At 42.4% G+C, this 27783-nt stretch overlaps 1 protein-coding gene across 1 annotated transcript; it reads left to right on the top strand.

Moving 5' to 3' along the window:
• The first annotated feature begins 203 nt into the window (after positions 1 to 203).
• Tsnax (translin associated factor X) lies at positions 204 to 21444 on the top strand. Its single transcript, XM_069998141.1, has 6 exons — positions 204 to 401; positions 916 to 1014; positions 3459 to 3573; positions 10622 to 10752; positions 17484 to 17611; positions 19846 to 21444. Exons 1-6 carry the CDS (start codon positions 386 to 388, stop codon positions 20221 to 20223), a joined length of 867 nt encoding a protein of 288 aa, XP_069854242.1. The 5' UTR covers positions 204 to 385; the 3' UTR covers positions 20224 to 21444.
• Positions 21445 to 27783: the final 6339 nt, after the last annotated feature.

The following is a 27783-nucleotide window of genomic DNA, read 5'->3' as shown; positions in this document are numbered from 1 at the left end:
GCCCCGCGCAGCCGGCCGCCCGCGGACGCGCGAGCCGCACACAGGCCCGGCGCGCGCTCCCGGGGCCCCGCCGCGCGGGGGCGTGGCCGGAAGTGCGCGCGGCCGAGGGAGCGCGCTAGGCTGGGACTCAAGCCGGAAGTGCGCGCGGCTGAGGGGACGCGCGCGCCGGCCGTGGCGCCGGAAGTTAGCGCTTCTGAAGGAGCGCGCCCGCCGGGCGGGCCGCAGCCTACGCCGGAAGTGCGCGAGGCCCGGGGAGCACCGCGGCCAGCTTCGGGCTAGTGTTCCCCGCGTCCGGGAGCAGCTCTCTGGCCGGCCTGCCCCGCGCTCGGTGGGCTGTCGGCCCGGCGTTCTGCAGTCGGTGTGTCTGGGAGAAAGCGCGGCCGACATGAGCGGCAAGGAAGGTAACATCCCCGGCGGCGCGGCCGCGGTTCCCGCCGAGGGGGTGGCGCGGGTCCCCGGCCACGTCAGCCGCGTCCATCCCTGGGAGGTTTAAGTCTGAGAGCTCCGTGTCGCTCGCAGTTGCTGCGCCTGTGGCGGGCAAGGCCCCGTCGTGGGCGCGGGGGCCGGGTCGGTCCTCCAGCGGAGGCCAGGCCCACGGAGTCCCGGGTCCTAGGGCGGGCAAGGCCCCGTCGTGGGCGCGGGGGTCGGTCCTCCAGCGGAGGCCAGGCCCGCGGAGTCCCGGGTCCTAGGGCGGGCAAGGCCCCGTCGTGGGCGCGGGGGTCGGTCCTCCAGTGGAGGCCAGGCCCGTGGGGTCCCGGATCCGAGGGCGGGCAGGGACCCGTCGTGGGCGCGGGAGGCCGGCGTCGGTCCGCCCGAGGAGGCTCCACCCCGACGGGTCCCAGGACGCGCGGGCTTTGCCTGTCTCGTGTTGCGATGTTAGAAATCTACCCACGTTTTCCTCTTGTCCCCACTCAGGAGGGTTCCGGAAGAGGAAGCATGACAACTTCCCACACAACCAGAGGCGAGAAGGGAAAGACGTTAACTCGTCCTCCCCGGTGATGTTGGCCTTCAAATGTAAGTTCTCCTCCCTGCGAAGGAGAGAGTGAGGGGCTGGGCCAAGAATCAGGTAGCCCCACGGGGCACAGGAACACAGCTCCTGACAACCTAGAGCGCGCGGGCAGGCGTGAGGGACTTCACGCGGGTCGGCCGGCAGGTTCACGTTGGCCTCACTCAGGTAACAGGGAAGTCCGAGTATTAGATGTGCCACATGTTTAATTGTCCGGTCCCTGTTTTTTTTTTTTTTTTTTTAAGCAACATTTAGCGTGTACTAGTTTTGTTTCTTTTGAAAACAAACTATCTTTGTTTTGATGTAACACTTTCAGGGGATGTTGCCAGGATGGTGACTATCACGAATCTGCGCACACATTCACTCATAGTTCCGTTTTTCTCAGCCTCGTAAATCACTAAATTGCTTCCCTTTCCGGACCATAAACTAAAATTATTTTTCTGACCCCTCTTTGTCCCTTGCCCTGTACCTTTCAGTTGTCATGGCTAGAAGGTGCCTCATCAGTTAGTTCTGCCTTGCAATCATCTGCAGGGTCTGGAAATCCACAGCTGTTGACTACAACCAGCTCTGATCCGAGACAACTGCAGCTTGCCTGTCCTCATGTATGCCATGTCTTCCCTTAGCCAGTTAGGACAGTCCCCAATAATGGTGGGCTTAGACCTTGTGTGTTTTCATGTTGTATTAGTTAGAAGCAAGGTGGTTTAAAAAGGCCTCATATTTACTTTTGTTTTCTCTTGTTTGATACTGGGGATTGAATCAGGATGTTGGACTTGCTAGGCAAGCACTTTGCCACTGAGCTACAGTCCAGCCCTGGTCTCATATTTAATGGGAATGGAGTTCTAGAAGAGTCAACATTCCCTCAGTGAGATTTGTTTAATAAGCATCTTTTTCCTCTGGTTTTAAAGTATACTCCTAACATCCCAGATGAAGTCTTCTAAAAGGTGATGGAAATAATTGTAATATTTATTATGAATTACTCATATGGAAAACTTTGAACCTGAAACATCAGTGGTATGATGAAGACTTCATTTTTATTGTCTTGTCCTGGTCCTGGGGCTTGAACACAGGGATTGGGCATTGCCCCTGAGGCTTTTTGCTCAAGGCTAGCACTCTAGCTCCACTTCTAGCTTTTTGGTGGTTAATTTGAGATAACAGTCTTACCAACTTTCTGGGCTGGTTTTGAACCATGATCCTCAGAGCTCAGCCTCCTGAGTAGCTAGGATCACAGCTGTGAGCCACCAGTGCTAAGCTTTTTGCTTAAGTTTTTTTTTTCTTCAGATAATTGGATAAGTGGTTAATTGGAGATAAGAGTCTCATGAACTTTCTTGCTAGAGCTGGCTTCAAACCAGGATCCTCAGATTTCAGCCTCCTGAATAGATGGGTTTATAGACATGAGCCACTAGTGCTGTGCTCAGCCCTCCTTTTGTTAATTTCTTTGGAGATAAAGCCTGATGGGCTTTTCTGCCCAGGCTGGCCTTGAACCTTGATTTTTCAGATATCCCTGAGTAGCTAGATTATAGGTATGAGCCACCCAAGCCAGGCTTGAGCTGGTTATTTTTGAGATAGGGTATTCCTTCCTGAGTGCATACCTAGACTGTAATCTGCCTATTTTCTTGTTTCAGCTGGAATGACAGACATGTACAACCATGCCCAGAGTCTTTCCATTAAAATGCAGTCTTAAGCCGGGCGCCGGTGGCTTATGCCTGTAATCCTAGCTACTCAGGAGGGTGAGATCTGAGGATCGTGGTTCAAAGCCAACCCGGGCAGGAGAGACCGTGAGAATCCTATCTCCAATAAACCACTAGAAAACCGGAAGTAGTGCTGTAGCTCAAGTAGTAGAGCGCTCGCCTTGAGCTGAAGAGCTGAGGGACAGCGCCCAGGCCTAGAGTTCAAGCCCCACAACTGCCAAAAAAAATAAAATAAAATAAAATGCAGTCTTAGGCTGGGAAGGTGGCTCAGTGGTAGAGTGCTTGCCTTGCAAGCATGAGGCCCTGGGTTCTATTCCTCAGCACCAGATAGCAGAAAAAGCCAGAAGTGGCGCTGTAGCTCAAGTGGTAGAGCGCTCGCCTTGAGCTGAAGAGCTGAGGGACAGTGCCCAGGCCCAGAGTTCAAGCCCCATAACCGACCAAAAAAACCAAAAGGGATATGATTCATTTACTGAGGCATTGATTTAGAGAAGTATGTTGTATATTCATTTTAATACACTACAGTGCTATATATATAAAACTTACAGATTTTCTGAAAACCTCTAAGGATTCAAGAATTGTGCTTCTGTCTCATTGGCACTTACAAAAACATACTAGCAGTAGTATTGAGTTTTGTTTCTGCTGCATTCTGCCTCACAGGAAGGCAGACAGCCATGGCCACTGTCTTCATGGTGATGTGCTCTTGTTCTGCTGTTGGATAGGCTTTGGGTGTACACGTGCGCCCAGTCACAGTAATGTATTCTTAGCATTTCAGCTGGAATTGGATGCAAGGCACGACAAATATGAGAGACTTGTAAAACTAAGCCGGGATATAACTGTTGAAAGTAAAAGGACAATTTTTCTCCTCCATAGGATTACCAGGTGAGTGAACACCTTTACAATGTTTTATAGGTTGATATAGTTCTTACAGTTTTTTATGTTTTAATACTTTAAGGGATAGTAATTGGCTGGTAGAATATGTTTTGACTGTATAAATATTGACATAAGAGTATATTAGTAACTAGGCTCTGGTGACTCATGCCTGTAATCCTAGCTACTCAGGAGGCTGAGATCTGAGGATCACGGTTCAAAGCCAGCCCAGGCATGAAAAGTCCGTGAGACTCTTACCTCCGATAAACCACTTGGCGCTGTGGCTCAAGTGGTAGAGGGCTAGCCTTGAGCTGAAGAGTTGAGGGACAGCGCCCAGGCCCAGAGTTCAAGCCCCACGACCACCCTCCCCCAACCCCCCCAAAAAAAGAGGATATTAGTAAGTACTTTTTATTTTTTTTAATTATTTTATTTTATTTTTGGGGGGGTCTGGTCGTGGGGCCTGAACTCTGGGCTTGGGCGCTGTCCTTCAGCTCTTCAGCTCAAGACTAGCGTTCTACCACTTGAGCCACAGCGCCACTTCCGGCTTTTTTTCTTTTTGCTTATGTGGTGCTGGGGAATCGAACCCAGGGCCTCATGCATGCAAGGCAAGCACGCTCTACCACTGAGCCACCTTCCCAGCCCAGTAAGTACTTTTTTTTTTTTTTTTGATTTTTTATTTTATTTGTGAACATACTGTACAGAGGGGTTACAATTACATGGGCAGGATAATGCATACATTTCTTACCAAGCATTGCAGCCTCCTCCTTTGTTTACCCTTCACATCCCTTCCCAGCCTCCCCCCTCCCCCTGCAATCCCCCCCCCCCCCCCCCCCCCCGCACCGACTTTAGTACTTTTTAAAAATAAATTTGTAATGAAAATAAGGAAGGGCTGGGGTATGACTCAAGTGATAGAGTACCTAACTAGCAAGTGTGAGGCCTTGAATTACTCTATTTACTTCGATGATATGAAAATTTTAACAGTAAATATTGAAATCTGGTGAATTTCTCATTTTTTAACTGATTGCAGTCTAATGCTGCCCCTCAGTGACTGAATTGTTTTTTGTTATCGTATTGTTAAATCTACTGCACTCTGCTGTTTTATTTTTTTCTTGAACTCAGGACCTTAATATTCTTGATCAGCTTTTTTCTGTTCACATCTGACAAATTACCACTTGTGTCATAACTGTAGTTGTATCTTTATCTGATTGAAGATAAAAGTCTTGGATTTGTCTGCCTGGGCTGGCTTTGAACTGTAATCCTTAGATCTCATCCTTCCAAGTAGCTATGATTATGGACCTGAGCTCTGTTTCTTATTTCTTACATTTTTTTCAGCATATGATGCTGATGGCTAATTAGCACTTTGAATACTGCTCTCTTTTCTTTCTCTCATTTCCTTTCTCAAAGACTTCACTCTTTTTCTGTTTGGTGTCTTGGGTAACATAGAGAGGAAGTGACTTAAAGGTTCAGACAAGGGCTGGAAAGGTGGCTCAGTGGTAGAGTGCTTGCCTTGTGTCCATGAGGCCCAGGGTTTGATTTCTCAGCACCACCGAAGCAGAAAAAGCTGGATGTAGCATTGTGGCTCAAGTGGTAGAGTGCTATCCTTGAGCTGAAGGGCTGAGGAATAGTGCCCAGACCCAGAGTTCAGGCCTCACGATGGACCCCCCCCCCAAAAAAAAATAAAGGTTCAGACATTGAGGCAGATCTTACTGGCAGATGTTCCTGAGTTCTTCCAACTTCCATCACTGCCTCATTCTTGGCTTCAGGTTTCATTTGACAAACTTTCTTTACTTCTCTATTCTGTGTTTGCTTCTCTTATGTAGGAAAGTTGCCTATCCTGACTAGCTTTATACTGTTTTATAAAATACTTAGGAAACAACAAATATTATTATTTTTTTGGGTCCAGTCATGGGGCCTGAACTCTCGGCCTGGGCATGTCCCTCAGCTCTTCAGCTCAAGGCTAGCGCTCTACCACTTGAGCCACAGTGCCACTTCCGGCTTTTCTTTTTGCTTATGTGGTGCTGAGGAATCGAACCCAGGGCCTCATGCATGCAAGGCAAGTGCTCTACCACTGAGCCACCTTCCTAGCCCCACAACAAATATTATAAGTTCTTTTTATTATTATAAATATCATTGAACTATCCCATTCACTAATACAGTCTTTTTTTTGGTAGTAGTAGGGATTGAACTCAGAGCCTCACATGTTAGGTAGGCACTGAGGTATACTTCAACCCTAACTTAGTAAATAACTTTTAAGGTAGATATTCTCTAATTCTTTATTTTTTTTTATTCCATTAAGTGAAAGCAAAATTGCTGTAGATAGAACTAATGAAACGTGACACTGATACACTGTTTCTTATCTTAGTTTCTGCTTGTTTACTTAATAGTGCTTTGGTAGTTTGCTGATAGAGCTTGCATTATGGAGATAAGCGTACACATGTCACTTTTTTTCCGTACCAATTATTATTTTAAAACAATTTCTGTTAATATTCTGCAGCATAAACAGATAGCACAATGGGAAAAAAAAGGAGGAAAAAACCATAATGGGAATGCCATAGGAAAATGTATTTCAAAAAGCTACGTTTAGGGGCTGGGAAGGTGGCTCAGTGGTAGAGCACTTGCCTTGCATGCATGTGGCCCTGGGTTTGATTCCTCAGCACCACATAAGCAAAAAAGAAAAAAGCCGGAAGTGTCACTGTGGCTCAAGTGCACCTAGGCACAGAGTTCAGGCCCCATGACCGGACCCCCCCCCAAAAAAAAAAAAACAAAAAACTACATTTAGCCAGGCGCTGGTGGCTCACGCCTGTAATCTTAGCTACTCAGGAGGCTGAGATCTGAGGATTGCGGTTCAAAGCCAGCCCGGGCAGGAAAGACCGGAGACTCCTATCTCCAATAAAACCACCAGAAAACCGGAAGTTGCGCTGTAGCTCAAGTGGTAGAGCGCTCACCTTGAGCTGAAGAGCTGAGGGACAGCTCCCAAGCCCAGAGTTCAAGCCCCATGACTGACCAAAAAAAAAACAAAGCTACATTTTTTTTGTGTGAAGTCATCCTTACACAATTTTGGGTGTGTGTATGTACCATTACTGGGGCTTGAATTTGGGCCTGATCACTGTCCCTCAGCTTCTTCACTCAAGGCTAGAATTCTACCACTTGAGCTCTGCCACTATTTCTGGCTTTTGCTGGTTAATTAGAGATGAGTCTCAGATTTGTCTGTCCTGCCTGGCTTTGAACCTCAGTCCTCAGATCTCAGCCTCCTGAGCCACCAGTACCTGGCTACAAAATGTGTTTGGCTTTTGCTTTTTTGTTGCTGATCCTAGGTCTTGAATTCAGGGCCTGGGCACAGGTCCCTGAGCATTATCTGCTCAAGGCTAGCAATCTACCACTTGAGCCACACCTGCTTCCATCTTTTGGAGTGATTAATTGGAGCTAAGAGTCTCACAGACTTCAAGCCTCAAAACTAGCATTAAAATAAAAAGAAGCTTTTCTGAATCATAGCATAAATAAGTATAAAATATATTGTGTGTGTGTGTGTGTGTATACACACACACACACACACACACATTTTTTTAAAGACTCAGATTTTCCTGCTCAGGCTGGCTTTGAACCAGTATCTTCAAATCTCAGCTGAGTAGCTAGAATTACAGATGTGCACCTCTAGCACCTAGCCTCAAATGTGTGACAAATACTTAAATGAAAATGTTTCCCCTCTCTGAGATGGGTTTCCTTTTGTAGCTGAGTCTGGCCTCAAACTCACTAGGTAGCCTGTACTGGCCTAGAACTTGAGATCCTAATACCCCAGCCTCTTTAGTACTAGGATGACAAGTATGTGACACCATGCCCAGCTTGAAAATAGGATTCTTTTCTTTAAAGCTTTCATATCAACTTTAGTCTCAGAGCTGACTTCCATGTGTATCAAATGCCCACATCTCTTCAAACTGTTGTAGAAATCATATTCCTTACCAAAACTCATACTCAACAATGATCTGGGGGCTGGGAAGGTGGCTCAGTGGTAGAGTGTTTGTCTTGCATGCATGAGGCCTGGGTTTGATTCCTCAGCACCACATAAGCAAAAAGAAAAAAGCCGGAAGTGGTGCTGTGGCTCAAGTGGTAGAGTGCTAGCCTTGACCTGAAGAGCTGAGGGACAGCGCACAAGCCCAGAGGTCAGGCCCAACGACCGGACCCCCCCCCAAAAAAACAATGATCTGGGCTGCAAAAGAATTGGTCCCTATCTATAAGTCTTTGTTACAAATTAAAGACACACAAAAATAGAAAAAAACAGTTACTAACAAAAATACAGCTACTTAAAACCTGTCATAATATTAAAAAATTTCCATTTTATCAAGTAAATTCTGTTTTTTTGTGTACTATTTTTGTCATATTTTTGATCATATTGTACAGTTTTGGTAAGTCAACAGAAAACTTCAGGGAAAAATTACAAACTTTCAAAAAGTAGAAGCACTGAATTCAGCCAGTCTTACTACATAAAGATAACCACTATTGAAGAGAAAATTTCATTTTCTTTAATGGGCACAAATATCTCCTCATTGAACAATGGTAGTTTATGCTTTTAAGGAACATTCCCAGTTCCTCTAAGTTTTGAAGTTTATTGATGTAAAGTTGATAATGCCCCTTAATGCTTAGATTAAGCTGTTCGCTCTTCTTATTCTTGGTGTCAGCGATTCTTTTTCCTGATGTACTTGCCGTGAAGTTTACCAGTTAATTGATGCCCAGACCTGGCTGTTGATTTGTTGACACTCTTTCTGTTTTTTGGTTTCTGTTGATCAATTTCTGCTCTTGTATTGCGTTCTTTTTTCTGCTTTCAATGTGTTAATTCATTTTTCCTCTAGTTTCTTGAGGTGGAAGCTATATATATATTTTTTTCCTAAAACAAGTGTTGAATATTGTAAAGATTTCTGCAAGTCCTTAAGCACTGCTTTAGAGGTGTCTTATGAATCTGGAGATGTTGTTTTTCATGCTGTTAATTCAGAGTAGTTTGATTTCATTTTTTTCTTTTCTTTTTTTGGTTGGTTGTGGGGCTTGAACTCTGGGCCTGAGTGCTGTTCAGAGCTCTTCAGTTCAAGATGAGCGCTCTACCACTTTAGCTACAGTGCCATTTCTGGTTTTCTGGTGGTTTATTGGAGATAAGAGTCCCACAGACTTTCCTGCCCAGGCTGGCTTTGATTTCATCTTTGACCTGTGAGATAATTTTGTGTATGTGTGTGTGTTTGTGTGTTTGTGTTGGTCCTGGGGCTTGAACTCGGGGCCTGGGTGCTGTCCCTGAGCTTCTTCTCAAAGCTAGTACTCCACCACTTGAGCCAGAGCTCTACTTCCAGCTTCTTTTGTCATTACAGGTAAGTCTCATGGATTTTTCTGCCCAGGCTACCTTCAGATCTCAATCCTCAGATCTCAGTCTTCTGGAGTAGCTAGGATTATAGGCGTGAGTTTTTGGTGGTGACATAATTGCAAGTGTGTGGTTCTCCAAATTTCAGATATCTTTTTAACATGCATGTCTGATTTAATGTCATTGTGATCATAGAACATTTTTTTCAGGGCTTTGCAGGCCCCTGCCAAGCAAACACTCTGTGGCTAAACTATCCTCTGCTTGAAAGCATACTTCTTGTGATTGAATTTGTTTTTACATTTACTGAGACTTTAATTTTGACCCAGAATATGGTCTATCTGGAAAATGTTCTGTGCGTACTTCTGAAGACTGTATTTTGCTGTTGTTGGAGATATTCTGTGAAAAGTCACTTAACTAGGAAGTGTCTTCTTGACTTAAAAAGCAGGAAACATTACACAGTTGCCACCATCCACACCCCTTTTATTTTATTTTATTTTTTGGTGAAGGGGCTTGAACTCAGGGTCTGGGCCCTAACCCTGAGCTCTTTTACTCAAATAGGGCTCTCCCACTTTGAGCCACAGCTCAACTTCTGGTTTTCAGATGGTTAATTGGAGATAACCAGTTTCACAGACTCTCCAGCCTAGTCTGGCTTCAAACCACAGTCCTCAAATCTCAGCTTCCTGAGTAGCTAGGATGACAGGCATGACTCACCAGGGCAGGCCCAATTACCATTTTTGATGTTGTTTTATATGGATCTAGATTTCCATCTGGGACCACTTTCCTTTTTTTTTTTTTTTTTTTTTGCCAGTCCTGGGGCTTAAATCCTGGACACTGTCCCTGAGCTACTTTTGCTCAAGGCTAACACTACCACTTGAGCCACAGTGTCACTTCTGGCCTTTTCTGTTTATGTCATACTGAGGAATGGAACCCAGGGCTTCATGCAAGCACTCTACCACTGAGCCAGATTCCTAGCCCCCATTTTGAATGAAGAGTTTCTTTACTATTTTTGTAGTGTTCTGCTGTTGATGAGCATGCTCTTTCTGGCTGTGTGAGGGCCTGTGGGAGTTGTTCTGCCTGTCCACATGGGGTGGGGTTTTTTTTGCAGCTTTGGGTGGTTTTTCTTACTTGCAGTGAGCAGTACTAAGCTAAACACTAAAAACTCTGTGGGGTTCTGAGGCACACTGTTTTTGCAGCTTTCTCCTCATGGTTACTCTGCCCCATGAGTTTAGCCATCTTCATTTCTGTGGGCTCCCAGCTCCTTTTTAACCCAGGCAGACTTTGAACTCTATCTGGATTTCTTGTCATGTGGCAACTTGCACACCATACGATGAAACAGTCATGTGTATTTCTTCTCATTGCTGCCCATGCTGCCTTCATTTTATGTCTGAAATTATCCTTTATTTATTTATTTATACTTTTTTAAAGAAAGATGAATCCAGTCCATGTTACTCTGTTCTTCAAACATCTTTAAATGTCACATTTTTATGGATAAAGTTTTTGAAGTTGTTCATCCTATACATACAAATTGCTTTATACTTTTTTACTGATAGTATGTTGTAGCTTTTCTGTGTTTTACTACTAATAAAGTTGTAGATTGAGTTAGAAGTATCTAGAAACATACAGATGCTTAGTCTTATGTTAACTGATATTGAGATTATTTCACTGTTTTATTATGAAAGCATCAGGCTGATGTTCTACAAGTGCCCAATGTCTTGATTATAGTGCTCCCGATATGGAAGAAATATTGGCTGAATCAGAAATTAAATTGGATGGTGTCAGACAAAAAATACTGCAGGTAGCCCAAGAGCTATCAGGAGAAGACATGCACCAATTCCATCGAGCCATTACAACAGGTAAGTAAGTCTAGGTTTACTAAAGTGGTTACATTTCCTCTTAGAGTTAATTTGCTGCATAGTTAATACCAGTTATTGATACCTGGTAATATAGTATTGTTAGCTTTAGCTTAAAAAAAAAGCTGTGACTTGTGAGTAAGAGAAGGTAGTCCAAAAGCATTCAGTTGGCTTTATTTTTCTAACTGTGTAATAATGATTACTGGTTGATTATTTAATAAAGTGAATGAAACCAGACACTAATGAGCTTTTCTTTTTAGTGTGTAGTGTGTATTCATTTAGGTGGAGCTCATGTTGTTTTTAACTACCATGAATCTTACTGGTGGCTCTGAAGCTCCTACTTTGGTAGGTTCACAATAAGAGATACATGACTTAATGAGGTTAGCCCAGACATCTCATGGCATATTAGAATCAGGAGATGTTAGGATGATAGTGCTAGGGTGTCCAGAGAGCCAGGCACTGTTGGCTCACACCTGTAATCCCAGCTACTCAGGAGGCTGAGATATGAGGATTGTGGTTCAAAGCCAGCCATGGCAGGAAAGTCCATGAGACTCTTACTCTAATTAACTACCAAAAAGCCCAAAGTGGCATTGTGCCTCTAAGTGGTAGAGCACTAGCCTGAAGCACAAAAAGCTCAGAGACAGTGCCCAGGCCCTAAGTTTAAGCCCCAGAACTGGCATTAACCCCCCCCCCCCAAAAAAAAAAAAAAAGTGACCAGGAAGTGCTGGAACTTCATGGAATCACTATTTTCAGGTGAGTAAGTATGAAAAGTTACCAGTTCTTCCTTGTGTGTTCTTTCCTTAACATGACTTGACAGGAAGTACTCAAACAACTCAGATGAACCCTAGGATTTGCAGAATGACTGGGACATGAGTTGACCTTGTATCTGTGCCATAAGTATCTCCAGTGTTAGTCTGATCTTGTAATTCCAGACCTTGCTTTTAGGAATGTTGAAGTGTCTTGTTGGAGGCATTGTGTGTGCTCTTAAATGTAGGGTATGTATGAGGACTGAACTGATAGCTTGGATGGTTCATGGTGCAGTGTTGAGGACTGCTGCAAAAGGGAGCAGAAGAAACACTAGAACTTGCAAGCAGAAACTTTTTGAAAAGACTACCAAAGGCATAGGAGAGAGACTTGACAGACTGGGAGAAGATCTTTTACCAGCAATACATCCAACAAAGGCCTAATATCCAAAATATACAAGGAGCTCAAGAAATTAATCCCGTCCAAAGCTAACCAATCACTAAATGGCCAAAAGAGCTAAGGAGAAACTTCTCAGAAGAAGAATAAGAATAGCATCGGTTGAGGAAATACTCAACATGTAGCCATAAAGGAAATGCAAATCAAAACAACTTTGAAATTCTCACCCCAGTTAGATTGGCTAGCAGTGTGAATTCGAACAACAAATGTTGGTGTGAATGTGGGGATAAAGGAACCTTATTGCACTGTTGGTGGGAATGTGAACTAGTGCAACTGTTCTGGACAGCAGTCTGGAGGATCCTCAAAAAACAAAATATAGACCTTCCCTAAGACCCAGTCATACCACTCCTGGACATCTTCTTAGAACATCACAAGCCAGGATACCATAAAGACACTTAAACATCTATGTTCATGTTTGCACTATTCACAACACACAAATTATAGAAACAGCCCTACAATAGATGATCAAAAAAATGTGGTACCTATACACAATGGAATTTTTACACAACCATTAGAAAGAATGTCATTTCCAGGGAAGTGGATGGACCTAGAACAAGTCATGTTAAGTGAGGTAAGCCAGGCTTACGTTTTTTCTCATATGCAGATGCTGCATCTAAAATACACTGGGACAATAAATTATATAGCACTCTAAGCATTCACATACAATGAGATGAAAGGAGGAAAATCTTACGAGTGGAACACACAGGCACAATGCCTCTGTGCCTCTGGTCATACAATATCAAAATGAAATCCAGGAAATGCAAATAAGAGTTTTTCTTTTTGTCTTGTTTGTGCATTTGTCTTGTCTTTTTTTTTTTTTTTCCTTCGGTCATGGGGCTTGACCTCTGGGTCTGGGTGCTGTCCCTCAGCTTTTCAGCTCCAGCTTTGAGCATCAGCCTTGAGTAAAAAACCTAAGTCAAGGCAGAGCATGAAGCCCTGAGTTCAAACCCCAGTACTGGCACTAAAAATAAATAAATACTTCTTTCTGTCTGCCTCATCATTTCTTTATCTGTTGATTTGCTTTCATAGGTAGCAGGAACAGGGTCAATATATATCAGAATTAATGTCAATGGTTTCCTGTTGTAAAGCTTGTTATGTTAGTGTACATAAATTTGATCTAGGGCTCAGTGGTAGAGCGCTTGCCTTGCATGCCTGAGGCCCTGGGTTCGATTCCTCAGCACCACATAAGCAAAAATAAAAAGCCGGAAGTGGCACTGTGGCTCAAGTGGTAGAGTGCTAGCCTTAAGCTGAAGAGCTGAGGGACAGTGCCCAGACCCAGAGTTCAGGCCCCACGACTGGACCCCCCCCCCAAAAAAAATTTTTTTGATCTAGGTAGAATTGAGAAGGCTCACTGGAGAAGTAAACTAAATCTGGAGTAATGGGAATTCAGTGAACAGAGAAGAGCTAAAGTGAACTTTGTTGTTATTGAGTGAGGTTGGATACAGATGGTGATGTGTTAAGGTGAAGTTAAAGTGTGTCTGCTGATGAGGGAGTAGCTGACTATAGCTAACTGAAATCAGTTTTGTGCTCTTCTGGTCACTGTTGTTCATGCACTGTCCAAATTGAGCAAGGGTCAGCAGAGACCAGCAAATTGTGGAGATGAGGAGGAGGATGGTGCCTGAGGGTTTGCATGGGAAAACCCAGAAGAGGCTTGCATTCCCTCAAGTCACCTTTCATTAGTCACGTGCCACATATCACTTCAAGGGAGAGTGGCAGTGTGGCCTGTGTGTATGCAGAAAAGAAGATATGTTTGGTGGGGCAATTTTATATCCATTTGGTTTACTGGAAATTCTGGTCAATGCTTACTGGTGGATTTTGTTTCTAAGGAGACTTTTACTTATAAATAATTTTATAACTAAAAGGGTAATGAGAGGACATCAGGTCCTACTACTTCATTTTGTCATTTTGTCAGTGAGGGTGATGATGGTACTGGGGTTAGAGTCTGCTTTTTTTTGTTGTTGTTTTGTTTTTGGTACCTATGCTAATAAATCTGCTTGACTGCTTCCTGTCTGGTACCCAGTACTTAATACTTTACACTTTAACTGCTTTCTGCAGAGCTGGTCTCTTCTCAAGCTCACCATCATCTGGCTCCTAAGTTCTAGGTTACAGTTCCATATTGTGTGTATCTCCATGTGTGCTCAGAAGACTCTCTGGAAGCACTTACCTCCTATGTCTACTTCTAAAAGACTGATAATCTGCTTAGACAGGAAAGTAAAATAGAGAAAATTTAAAAGTGAACTAAAGTGTGAGATGATGCAGTAATTTTTCTTGACTATTTTGATCCTAAACTGAAAGGTGTGTGTTTTATACTGTAAACTTTATTGTTGGCAGTGATGATACTGGGGATTGAATTCAGGGCTTTCAGCTAGGCAGGTACTCTACCCCTTGAGCCACGCCTCTAGCCCCTAGAAAGTTACTTTTGAGCTGAGGTCCAACATGTGATTAGGATGAGATTTCATACTCAGTTTTGGACACAATGCCCAAGTCAAAGAGGTCCTTTCTCCTTCACAAACTTAATCACCTTAATAGAATAAGCAGTAATGTGCTGTCAGCATTTGCCTCTAGCCCAGACTCTTAGCAACTAGTAACTTCCTTTCTGTCTGTACAGAATTGTTTCTTTTGGACATCTCAGATAAGTGGAATCCTACACTGAAGTCTTTTGTGCCTGGCCTTTTTCACTTAACGTAATGTTTCCGTGGTTTGTCCAAGTTGTGATGTGTACAACGCTTCTTTTATGTGTAGCTGTATTAGGATGCGTCGCAGACCACCTTTTATTCATCAGTTTTTGGACTTTGATTTTTTCTACTCTTTGGCAGTTGTGAATACTAATGCTATTGACCTTTGTCTACAAGGCTTTGTGTGAACTCATGCATTCTTTTCATGTGTTTAGCTAGGAGAGAGTCACATGGCAGTTTTCTGAAGGAGCCTCAGAAGTGCAAAGAAGGTTAAGACAAGATTTGAACTTAAAATGAAACTTCTCTCTTAACCTGTTTACCTTCATATGTGGTTTTGATGGATAATTGGACTGAGTGTATATATTGCTTAAATATTATAAGAATAAGTAAAAATAATCAGAAGCCTCTAATTGGGTTTTCCTGTATGTTTTAATAGGAGAACGAAGAGAAAAATTATATAAAAGCAACTTACGAACTACTCTCTTACTGGAAGTTGTCTCTGTAAATACTTCTGTTTGGATCTCATCCAAAGCAGAAGCAGAGGGGAAGGCATTGTTTGATGGAATATGGCAATAGGCTGAAAGTTTTCGCCTTGGGGATTATACACTGAAAATAACGGATGTCCTTTTCATCAAGTTGAAGCATAACTTGTTTAAACATCCTTTTACCTACATATGACTGAAAGTGCTTTTCAGTGCTTTGGGCTACATGTCCTTGAACTTCCTCATGATAAAGCATGAACTCTAATGTCATTGGGGCAGAATTGGCTACCTCATCTCTGAAGTAATTCTCATGAAACACATCCCAGGGATGTCTTATGTATGGTTTCAGATATACTTGGGAATTTACATCTGACCACAGACTACATTTAATAGAGAGTGACACCACAGATAAATTTTGAGGGCTCTGATTTTTTCTTTCTTTCTTTCTTTCTTTCTTTCTTTCTTCCTTTCTTCCTTTCTTTCCTTTCTTTCTTTCTTTCTTTCTTTCTTTCTTTCTTTCTTTCTTTCTTTCTTTCTTTCTTTCTTTCTTTCTTTCTTTCTTTCTTTCTTTCTTTCTTTCTTTCTTTCTTTCTTTCTTTCTTTCTTTCTTTCTTTCTTTCTTTCTTTCTTTCTTTCTTTCTTTCTTTCTTTCCAGCTTTTTCTGCTTATGTGGTACTGAGGAATCAAACCCAGGGCCTCATGCATGCAAGGCAAGCACTCTACCACTGAGCCAACTTCCCAGCCCTATTATTTTTTTCTTAATTAAACAATATTTCAGATCTTTGTGTGCCCATCTTGGGGCTTGAACTCATCACCTGGATGATGTTCCTGAGCTTTTGTGCTCAAGACCAACAGTCTACCACTTAAGCCACAGCTCTACTTCTGGCTTTTTGGTGGTTAATTGGAGATATAAGGGTCTCATGGACTTTTCAGACTTTTCTGACCCAGCTGGCTTTGAATAGTGAGCCTTAGATCTCAGCTTCCTGAGTAGGTAGGATTATAGGTGTGATCTACCAGGGCCCAGCTCAAGCTAGTATTTTTTAAACTTCTCCTGATTTCTGATTGGATTTTATTTTAAAAGATAATTACAGCAAAACAGATGGTAAAAAACTGTGTCAGTGGGAAAAATTGTCCAAAGTCATTAGTTGTAAAAACTTGTTTTATATTCATGAGTCAGGTCAAAGCTTGGAAATTGTTTTAATATGTTTTCTAAAAATGACAGTCAGGTTACTAATAGTTAGCTTTCAACTGTTTCAACCAGCTTCAAGACCTGGATCTCAGTCATAAAACAGATTAGTAGAGTCTGTGCCTTCTGTGGTGCTTTTCAAATTTGGAATATTATGTACTATTCTTCCTGCTGAAATTTATTTTTGTATAAATCATCTTGAGGAAACTCAGTTATATGCAACCAGCCAAGAATGCTCTTGTGCACAGATGAATGATGTAAAAACGTATCTTACTTTTGTTTGTGGGCTTAAAATCAAATATAAATGAAATTAATAGTAAATTCATCAAATAAAGTAAACAAGGAATTTTCCACCTTTTTTTCTGACAAATGTGGCACAGAAATTACCATTTTATAAAATAATCCATTTTAAGGATGCTAAATCAATATAAACTTGGCTTCATAAAATTAATAAACTCTGAAGTGAATTGATTATCAAAGGTAGGTTGTTTTAGGCAAATGATTTTGGACTTCCCTGCCATAGAAAAGAGATTACATTTGCAGTAAAAATACAGCATACAAACTTAAGATGTCACAGCAGTGCTAATAGTGCTAATAGTTGCAGATGCTTAATGTTGTAAAAAAGGCCAGAGTGGCATAGTACATACAATTTCCCAGTTTAATCACTGGTAAATACAGGTTTGCATTAATTGTTTAATGTGTATCTATCATGTTCATCCACCTCTAGCGCCTTTTCACCTTCCCAAGTGAAATGAGTGACTATTAGAGTATTTAATATTTTCCCACATGAGGCATTTTCCTGTGCATCCAGTGTTTCTTTAAAACATCATTTTTAGTTACTGCTTATTATTTTTAGTTGTTTTTAGTGGTACTGGGGTTTGAATTTCGCCTCACATTTGCTAGGTTGGTCAGCTCTCATTTGAGCCACACTTCCAGCTATATAATTAAAAAAAAAAAGGATGTTCTATGATCATGCTTTTGTGCAAGGTATGAAGTAGTGAGCCGACTCGTTCCTGATGTCCAGCAGTGATGTCTCTGAGTCCTGGGACAAGGCCTGGGAAACTGCACACCACTTAAGTCTTAGTCAACTCATCGTTCTTGTTGAGTGAGGTGATAAGAGTTTCAAGTTTTTTATTTTGACCGTCCTGTAAATGTAGTGCTTGTTCTTAGTAATTTTGTTTGCTTTTTCAGGGCTGCAAGAATACGTGGAAGCTGTCTCTTTTCAACACTTCATCAAAACACGTTCATTAATCAGTATGGAAGAAATTAATAAGCAGTTGATATTTACAACAGAAGACAGTGGAAAAGAAAACAAAACTGTGAGAATTTAATGTTACACATTACACATTTACTATAACTTACCCAAGAGCATAATGAGTGTAAGAGATTTACTGGCTTATAATGTTAGATGGGAGACAGGCTGGTTTTATGCTCATTAAGTGGGAGACTGAAGTCTCATGTGCTTTTCAAAAGCCCAGGCTGTGTTAACTAACTTGATCCTCAGATTTCAGCCTCTGGTAGCTAGGGTTTTACACCTGAGCCACCAGCATCTGGCCTTGGATTCATATGCTCTTATGCTCTGAAGGCTTTCTGCTGGTTTGTTTTGTTTTGTCCGTCATGGGGATTGAACTCTGGGCCTGGGCTCTTCAGCTCAAGGCGAGCGTTCTGCCTTTGAACTACTGGACCTCATCACTGAAATGGTTGTCATCCCCTGATAGCATTAGGCCTTTAAAAAAGTTTTTACCTTTTTACTTTGTTTGATACGTGTGATACACATAGAGTTACATTTACATGTGTCAGGTAATAACTACATTTCCTTTCATATAGTGTCATCTGTTAAAAAGTTTTTACCTTTAAGACTTCTGCACAGATAAAGCTATCGCAACCAAGCTAGAAAGACAACCAACTAATTGGGAAAAAATATTTACCAGCAATATATCAGACAAGGGGTTAACATCCTGTATATACAGGGAACTCAAGAAACTAATCCCTCCCAAACCTAACAAACCAATTACTAAATGGGCAAGGGAACTAAAGAGGGACTTCTCAAATGAAGAAATAAAAATGGCAAAGAAACACATGAGGAAATGTTCATCATCCCTGGTGGTGAAGGAAATGCAAATAAAGACAACCCTGAGATACCACCTTACCCCAGTCAGAATGTCCCACATCCACAAATCAGCCAACGACAAATGCTGGAGGGGATGTGGAGAACGAGGAACCCTATTACACTGCTGGTGGGAATGTACACTTATACAACCACTTTGGAAAGCAGTCTGGAGGGTCATCAGAAAGCTAAATATTGACCTCCCTTACGACCCAGTCATACCACTTCTAGGCATCTACCCTGAACAACAGGAACCAATATACAAGGACACGTGCACCTCCATGTTTATTGCAGCACTGTTCGCAATAGCTAGGATATGGAAACAACCTAGATGCCCCACCACAGATGAATGGATCCAAAAATTGTGGTATCTATACACAATGGAATATTATGCAGCCATTAGAAATGACAAAATAATGGCATTTGCAGGGAAATGGATGGAGCTAGAAGGAATCATGTTGAGCGAGGTAAGCCAAGAACGAAGAGACAAACAGTACATAGTCTCCCTGATAAGTGGATGATAAATCCAAAATGTTAGGTGATATGACAAAACTAACAGGACTTAAGAAACAAAGAACTCCCACTCATCTGGTTGAACCACTACCAAATATCCCCATGCTGCTGATCACATATATGGTATATAACATGTGAGCACCGTTATATATTACAGACTGTGATAGACAATTTGCTCCAGGAAAGTTAGAATGAACTTGTGGCTTTAAATGAGCATCATTATTCCACAATACTGTGCAATTAAGTAATCAATCACAATCCAAAAAAAAAAAAAAGAACCTTGGGGAAGGGAGGGAGGGAGGGGATGGTAGGGGGAAAACAATGGAGGGGGTAACAATGTTCAAGAGGAAGTGTACTCATTACCTCACTGATGTAACTGTAACCCTCTGTATAGTATCTTTACAATAAAAAAATTAAAAAAAAAAAAGTTTTTACCTTTAAGAAAATCTTTGTTGCCAGGCACTGGTAGCTCACACCTGTAATCCTAGCTATTCAGGAGGCTGAGATCTGAGGATCATGGTTCAAAGCCAGCCTGGGCAGGAAAGTCTAAGAGACTTTTATCTCCAGTAAGCCACCAGAAAAACCGGAAGTGGTGCTGTAGTGTGATAGAGTGCCACCTTTGAGCTGAAGAGCTGAGGGACAGCGCCCAGGCCCAGAGTTCAAGCCATATGACCGACCAAAAAAAAAAAGAAAATCTTTGTCAAGTGAGGTTGGAGGTGGCTTTTCAGTAGTGGAGTCAGATTTTTAAGTATTGTAGTGGTTCAGCTAATTCCCCGTGCCCCAGGTATTTATTAAGCCAGACAGATCATTTTACTTGGCAAAGCTTCCCCTGGCATGCTATTGATTTTGTACTTTGTAATACTTGAGATACTTGCGTTGTGTGCTTTCTCACAGAGCATTCTCTCTGCCTGCTTTTGTCTTCTTTTAAACCAGCCCACCTCTGAGGCACAGGTGAAGCAGCTCCTCACGTGGAGCCTGAGAGTCACGCCTGTCGATTACCTGCTGGGAGTGGCCGATCTCACAGGGGAGCTCATGCGGATGTGCATTAACAGTGTGGGCAACGGGGACATTGACACCCCCTTTGAAGTGAGCCAGTTTTTGCGCCAGGTTTATGATGGGTTCTCGTTCATTGGCAACACTGGGCCTTATGAGGTTTCTAAGAAGCTGTACACCTTGAAACAGAGTCTGGCCAAAGTGGAGAATGCTTGTTACGCCCTGAAAGTCCGAGGCTCAGAGATACCAAAGCATATGCTGGCAGATGTGTTTTCAGTGAAAACAGAAATGATAGATCAGGAAGAGGGCGTGTCTTAGGGTAATACCTGCTAGCCCTTCTATGACAGCTTCTAAGACTGTTATATAGTGTTTCACTTGACTTTGTTATGGCTTTTACATGCAGATGTTCTCAGTTGTACTGTTTTAAACTGTATATAAAATTACCCAAATGAGTCATTTCTTAGTGTTCCTGAAAATTTGCATTCAAGTGTTTACCCATGTGTCTTTGTGAACTTTTTGCTGACTAACCTTTGTTGCTTACCTGTTACATGAATATGTCTCAGATTGCACTTTCTGTCAGACCTATTTTAACTCACAGTGTGTGAACTTTGGAGTGGTAGTTTTTACTGGAAGCCATTTAAGTTAGGGTTCTTGTTTTTAGAGAAAAGATTTCTTAATTAAACTTCTAGGCTTGAGCTTCCTGTTTATAGATTTCTTAGTAATATTGTGCCAAGCTTCCAAGACAGGCTTAATCCATAGATCAGGAAACGAGGAACTATCTGTATTTTTTAAGTGCAAGTTTTGAGCTATTAATAGTGAGAATTCATATAGTTCTGGCAGCTTTTGGACCAGTTTGAATTTGTATGAAACAGCCTTCTAGAAAAGCTGACAGGGTACCCAGGTACTCCCATTTATTGCTTTTTTTTTTTTTTTTTTGTCCTTTATTGCAGAAGATGTCATGAGGATTTGGAGATAATGTAATATTTTTCACTGGTAAAGTTGAGTTGTATTGTATACTTGTATATAAAGCTAAAAAGCTTTTAGTAGTGATTATTTAGCAGAGTTTTTCTGATTTTTGTTTTGCGGGGGGATGAAGTTATAAGGCATGTTTGGAAGCTTTCTTATTCTAGCATCTGTAAGAAGTTACATTTATATAATTACAGTGATATTTTAAGTATTAAGTTATTCCCAAACCTTTGTAGTTGTCCTGTGGTGTAAATTGATGAAGTTGCCAAAGAAAATGTATTATGTGTAACTGAGCAATAAGACAGCTGTCAGCACTGGAAGTCTCTGGTCGCCTTTAGGACTGGGGTGTTTGCTACTGACCTTAGCTATAGATTATCACCTGTGACATGACCTTGGCTTGAGCATGGTTCCCTGGCTGGCCACCAGAAATTTCCAACTGTTTTATGAGTTTTGAGAATCCAGATGCTGGATTTTATTTTTTTGAAAGATTATCTCTGTAAGGGCTGATTCTTTGAAAATGTAATTTTCCAAAAAATATTATTTAAAGGAAAATAAAACAGACATGCCTGACAAGTTAGGAGTGTGTTTTTGTTTGATGCGTTACCTTTCCTGGCCGAACACAGTACTGGATCAATGGATGTTTTGCAGATAATTAAAATGGGTAACTGTATAAAGAAGAATCAACAAGCCAAAGCCAGAGCTGCCCCAGGGAAACCTTGGAGTACAGACAAGCAGCCTTGCTCCACAGATACCTGCAAAACAAATCCAGCAACTGTGAAGAAACACTTAGGTATACCCCATGTCCTGGGATATTTCAGGAATTCAGTGCTGGTCAGCATATATCAATGTGGGCTATGTATAACATCTAGTGATGTGTATATAAAACCTTCCATTTAATGGGTTGAGAGGAAGAAGTGTAGTAGTCTTCAACGACACAGGGAGGCCATTTGTGAAACTCTTAACACCCTTAGTTTAAAGAATGATCTAAGCAACAAACAATAGAAGGAACTTCTTCAGCCAGGTAAAGAATATCTGAAAAAACCCACAGTAATGTTCTCTGGTGAAAGATGGAAAGCCTTCAACGATCAGGAAGGAATAAGACAATATTGTGCCACGCTTCAGTATAAATAACCTGAATTTCTATGTGCTACCTGTATATGACCTGAAAGGGAAGTTAGAAATTCTATTTGGAATAACATTAAAGAGCATTAAAAAGGTGCTGGTAGCTCACACCTGTAATCTTAACTACTTAGGCTGAGATCTAGGATCATGGTTCAAAACCAGCCAGAGCAGGGAAGTCTATGGGACTCATCTCCAATTAACCATCCCTAAACTGGAAGTAGTGCTGTGGCTCCAAGTGGTGAGTGCTAGCCTTGAGCAAAAAAGTTCAGGCACAGCGCCTGGTCCAAGAAAGGAAAAAGAAAAAAAGAACTCATGGTATACATTTATCCCAAGAAGTACAAAATGACACCTTGGAAAGCTGAAGAACTGAAAGAAATGAACGATACAAATACAATGCTTCAGTTGGGGTTATTAGATTATTAGATACAAGGCTTGGTGTTACTAGATTATTAGATTCCCCTGCTCAGGTCATGGGGCTTGAACCAATGAATAAGTTTTAAAATCTCTTTTAGATAGGATACTGCTGTGTGGCTGGCTTCAGACTTGTGATCTTCTGGATCATCCTTGCAAGTGCTGGAATTACAGGTATACCAGCACACCTGGTGAATTGTAAGATTTAATATGATTACTGTCCAAATTGGTCTATAATGGAAGTGTAATCCCTATCATAATTCTGGATTTTTCAGAAATGGGCAATCTAATAAAGTTCATTTGGAACACAAGATACTCATAGGACTAGGCAGCAAAATCCTTGACCGAAAAGAGAGTTGGAGACTCTTGATTTCATTGCTTCCTACAAAGTCAGTATAGTATTGGTCGAGTGATGGAGTAAGACTGATAATCTAAGGAGACCCAGGCATCCATGTCCAGTTGATTGGTGAAGCCATCAAGACCGTTCAGTGGGGGAGATAATAGGGTTTTGAACAATGGTCATGTGCAAAGAAATGAAGACAAATCATTTCAAATCATATCCCATATTTAACTTAGACTCCAATCCTAAATGTAAGAGCCAAATTGTAAAACTCTTAGAATAAACAGATGTACATTTTCTTGACCCAAGATTAATGGTTTCTTAGTGTACCAAAGACAGAAGCATCCAATGAGAAAAATAAGTTGAGACATCCATCAAGATAAGCTCTTCTACAGGTTTTCTCTCCTCTGCCTCTTTGTGGTGACAGGGATTGAACCCAGAGCCTCACACATGCTAGCCAAGGGCTCTACTATTGAGCCACATCCCCAGCCCTATCCCCCCCTTTTTTTTTTAATGCTGTAACTGACCTCGAGCAGTTAAATAGCTTGTCTAAGGTTCTCTACGGTGGGCTAGGCATAGGTTTAGATTAGAAGCCATAATGAAGCACAGTGCCTCGCCACTCAGTGGCAGCCCCTACTTGCTCTGGGGCTCAGCATGGAGTAGGACATCTGTGTCTTCCCTCAGTCTTTCTGACCATTTTTTCTCACTTGTTGAACAGTGTTTAACTTACCTTAAGCAGAGTAGTATGTATGGGTACTGTATAGCTCACTAAGTCAGGGAATGAGTGCACTTCTGTTTTGGACAGTGGACATTGTCTCCTTCCTTCGCTTTCCCACTGTTTCTCCCTCCTGTCCCTGCTCATAAGTTACATAGTTCATTTTCCACATTAGTGTATACTGAGTAGCGTGATTGCATTTGTAGAACCATTGATTTTGACTCAGAGGCCACTGTTGTGATTGCTCCCTGTGGACATGCAGTCTGCGTGTCTCAGGAGAAATCTTTTCTTTTTGGTGAATTTTTTATTGTTATCGTAAAGGTGATGTACAGGGTGATTACAGGTACATAAATCAGGTAGTGTGCATTTCTTTTGGATGGCATCGCCCCTTCCCTTTGTCTTTTGTGGAGTAAGCTAAAGACAGTTAACGCCGGGCGCTGGTGGCTCACGCCTGTAATCCTAGCTACTCAGGAGGCTGAGATCTGAGGATCGCGGTTCAAAGCCAGCCCGGGCAGGAGAGACCGTGAGACTCCTATCTCCAATAAAAACCACCAGAAAACCGGAAGTGGCGCTGTAGCTCAAGTGGTAGAGCGCTCGCCTTGAGCTGAAGAGCTGAGGGACAGCGCCCAGGCCCAGAGTTCAAGTCCCACTACCAAAAAAAAAAAAAAAAAAAGACAGTTAACTTGGTTACAGCTGTAATGTATCCATCAGCGACAGACTGCATATCCCATAAGATGACACCACCTCCTGTGCCGGTCATCCAGTTACCTGAGGTGTTTGCACAGCAGTCACCCTTCACACTGTTTGTCCCTATTGTAAGTGACACACGACAGCGTATCGTTCCCAAAAGTTAGGATAAAGCAGTTCATTCTCCATGTAGTAAATGTATCCAGGTAATACAAAACCATAGGTCTCTGATGCTGAGGATGGAAGCCAGGGATGGAAGCTAGGCAATCATCCTCCCTGAACAGCCCACGTGTTCTCGATTCCTAGTGTGTTTATTTGATGTGCTAACTGGCGGTCTTTTACTTTATGTAGTGTGTGCTGCTGGTGATCTTCAGTCGGAAGGTGGCGAAGGCACGTCAGATCGTCCTGGAAGGGTGATGATGCCAGAGCAGGAGCTGGGGACAGGCAGGAGGAAGCACTCAAGCCTTGGTCGAGTGGAAGTATGAGGTTTCAAGTTTAGCCTTAGCCCAGGGGTGCATATGGATGAGAGGAAGTGGGGGATTGGACTGTGCACTCCTGGGCATGGGACCCTTCTCTACTCCAGTGGCTGTGAGCCCGGAGGCCACACATCTGCGGTAGCCCTCTTACCCAGGGGTGTTGGTGTGTGTCCTGTGAGTGTGGTGGAGGGGTGTGTGTCCTCAGCTGTAGGGCAGGGGTGTGGCTGTGCATGCAGGGGCTACGTGAGGCTCTGCAGGAACCTCTGTGCCCTGCACTCACCTGCTCAGGCTGCAGGCTACTGAGGTCATCACTGTTTCCTTGACTTCCTGTGCTCGATGGCTGTGTACGACTTTCTTTTCCTCCAGCCCTGCCAGTGTTTTGGAAGCACCTGTGTTGAGTCCTTTCCTGAGTGGAATACCTAAAGTGCTGTCTGCCTTCCTGAGTGAATGTGGCCGGGAGACTATTCAGATAAGAAATACAGATGGTTTCAGGCGTAGAAGTTGCTGATCGCATTAACCAGAGACACACACTGCGGTCACCACATCTCCCATATCAGATTATCGCATGGTCCAAGATGGTTAGTTCAGAAGCGTGATGTGGCTAGGAAAGGAGACTGTATGTTTATTTGTGCATTTGTTAAATTGCACAATCAAAAATACTCAATCTAGCATTCTTTCCAATATTGGAAACTTTAAAACTTGTCCTCATGCTAAATTAAGGTGATAATCATGCAGTTAAATGCTCTAAAGACACTAAGAGACAGTATCCATGACTCTCAAAGAAATAAGTAAACTAGTTTTTTGTTTTTTGCCAGTCCTGGGGCATGAACTCTGGGTCTGGGCACTGTCCCTGAGCTGCTTCATGCATGCTAGGCAAACACTACCACTAAGCCACCTTCCCAGCCGAGTCTTAAACTATTTTAGCTGAAAATATAAAAATTGTATATGCCATGACTGTGTGAAAAAATAGCTAAAAATAGATTCTTGTTTTGTGCTGGGACTGGGGCTTGAACTCTGAGTGTAGGTACTGTCTTAGCTGTTTTGGTCAAGGCTAACAGTTTTCCGCTTCTGGCTTTTTGATGGTTAATTGGAGATAAAGTCTCAAAAGACTTTCCTGCCTGGGCTGACTACAAGTTGTGGTTTTTATATCTCAGCCTTCTGAGTACCTAGGATTACAGGTAGGAACCACCAGTGCCCTGACTGTGTTTTATAAAATGCACTGGTGTGTAGGAACTCACACATGAAATGCTTGCCAGAGCCAGACTGGTGACAGAAACATTTGTGGCCTTGTTTGCGTGTGTATAGTGTACAGAGCTCAAAACTCAGAGCAAGGTCAGTTGTAGACTGTTGATCTGTTCCCGATTTGTCAGGAGGGTTTGTGAGCAGAAGGATGCCAGTGGTAGGGCATCTGGTAGTGGACCAGAGGGGATGGCGAGAAATCCATGGTAGGTTCCACCTTGTTTTAAACTTGGTAGATATGGCTGAGCCTCGCTTCCTGGCCATCTTTAAAGAATTAAAACATTGGAGGTTGTCACTTTGCCATGTGTTGCTGTGCACCAGAACTTCCTTATTTGGGAATGGTTTGACTCCTGGTTTTCTCACTGTGCAGTAGCAGAGACATTTTAATGCAGTGGCTAGCTCAGGACCCACGAGGCAGTCCTGACACAGCTCATTTCTGAGGTGAACCTCTTTCCTTGGGTTCTGTCTGTGCTGTGGACCTGCGGCTCACTCAAACTTCTACCCAAGAACCTGCATTTCCTGCCGTTGCTATGGTTGCAACTTGGTGCATCCCATTCTCTGCATTCCACCTCTTTACCAGTCCTGTTATTTCTCTCTGACATCCTAAGTTCATTTTGCCTTAGACGGACCATTCCTTCAACACACCGATTCCATGGTTTCCCAGCTGCTTACTAACCTTTTTGCACAAAGGCTCCAATCTGTGTTGCACTTTGCATGGTTTCTGTTACAGGGTTAACTGTTCTCTGAAAATGTTTATTTTTTCCTGTGGATCAAAACCGGGTTTGTTTTAATGATCTCAGATATCTTCTGGATATTGAGAGCAGCAAATCAATTCAAACAAACACAGTTCAAGAAAATAATCTTCATGTCACATGCATCTTGTTTTTGTTTTTCTTCCATATTCACCCTCTAGTACCTTCCCTTGCAACCCCGTCTCCTGCTGGTTCCCTTCCAAAATAAGTCACCCTTCTACTTTACTGTCTTTTTAAAAATCTAGATTCTGCATCTGAGAGAAAATATCTGATTTGTCTCTGAGTCTGGCTTATTCTGTTTAACATCATCATCATGAGATTGTTTCATGATATAATTTTTGTTCTTTTTGGATATCAGTAACTAGAGGAGGGATATCAGTAACTAGAGCCTGAACTCAGGATCTGGGTGCTGTCCCTTAGCTTTCCCCCTCAAAGATCCACTTGTGGCTTTTTGGTGGTTGGACTTCCCTGTCCAGGCTGGCTTTGACCTGCGATTCTCCGATTTCAGCCTCCTGGGTAGCAAGGATTACAGGCACCTGAAAGAGGCCAATAGGTTTCGTCTTTATGGTTCTATTGTGTACATAGATCATATTTTCCTTATCCATTCATTGATGAGTGCCTAGGCTGGCACCATAGCTTGGTTATTGTGAATAATGCCACTGTAAATATGTGTGTAGGTAACACACTGCATGCTGACTTACATTCTTCCAGGCATACGCCTGGGGCATGTATGTGTGTGGGAATACCACGATCCATGGTAGATCTATTTTTAGTTTTTTGGGATCTGGGAATAATAGGTCAAGGGTAGAGTGCTTGCCTAATGTGTGCAAGACTCTGGGTTTGGTCATTAGCACTGAAAATAAAGAAGATGTACTATTTTTAGTTTAGTTTTGAGGAACCTCTGTGCTGTTTCCCATGGTGGCTAGTGTAATTTATATTTCCACCACCCAAATTCAAGAGCATCCCCTCCCTGATTTTTATTAGCATTTCTTGTGTGTGTGATTGTGTACATGCACACACGTGTGCACCAGTCCTGGGGCTTGAACTTAGAGCCTGGGCACTGTCTGAACTTTTTTGCTCAAAGCTAGCTAGTATTCTACCACCACTGAAGACACAATTCTACTTTTTTTCTAGTTATTTGGAGATTTTTGTAGTTATTTGGGTTTTCCT

Source organism: Dipodomys merriami, unplaced genomic scaffold (assembly GCF_024711535.1).
Source record: "Dipodomys merriami isolate MVZ:Mamm:240054 unplaced genomic scaffold, mDipMer1.0.p SCAF_51, whole genome shotgun sequence".
Lineage (NCBI taxonomy): Eukaryota > Metazoa > Chordata > Mammalia > Rodentia > Heteromyidae > Dipodomys > Dipodomys merriami.
Note: the sequence above shows the minus strand (reverse complement) of the source record. Positions and strands in the feature narration are given on the sequence as shown.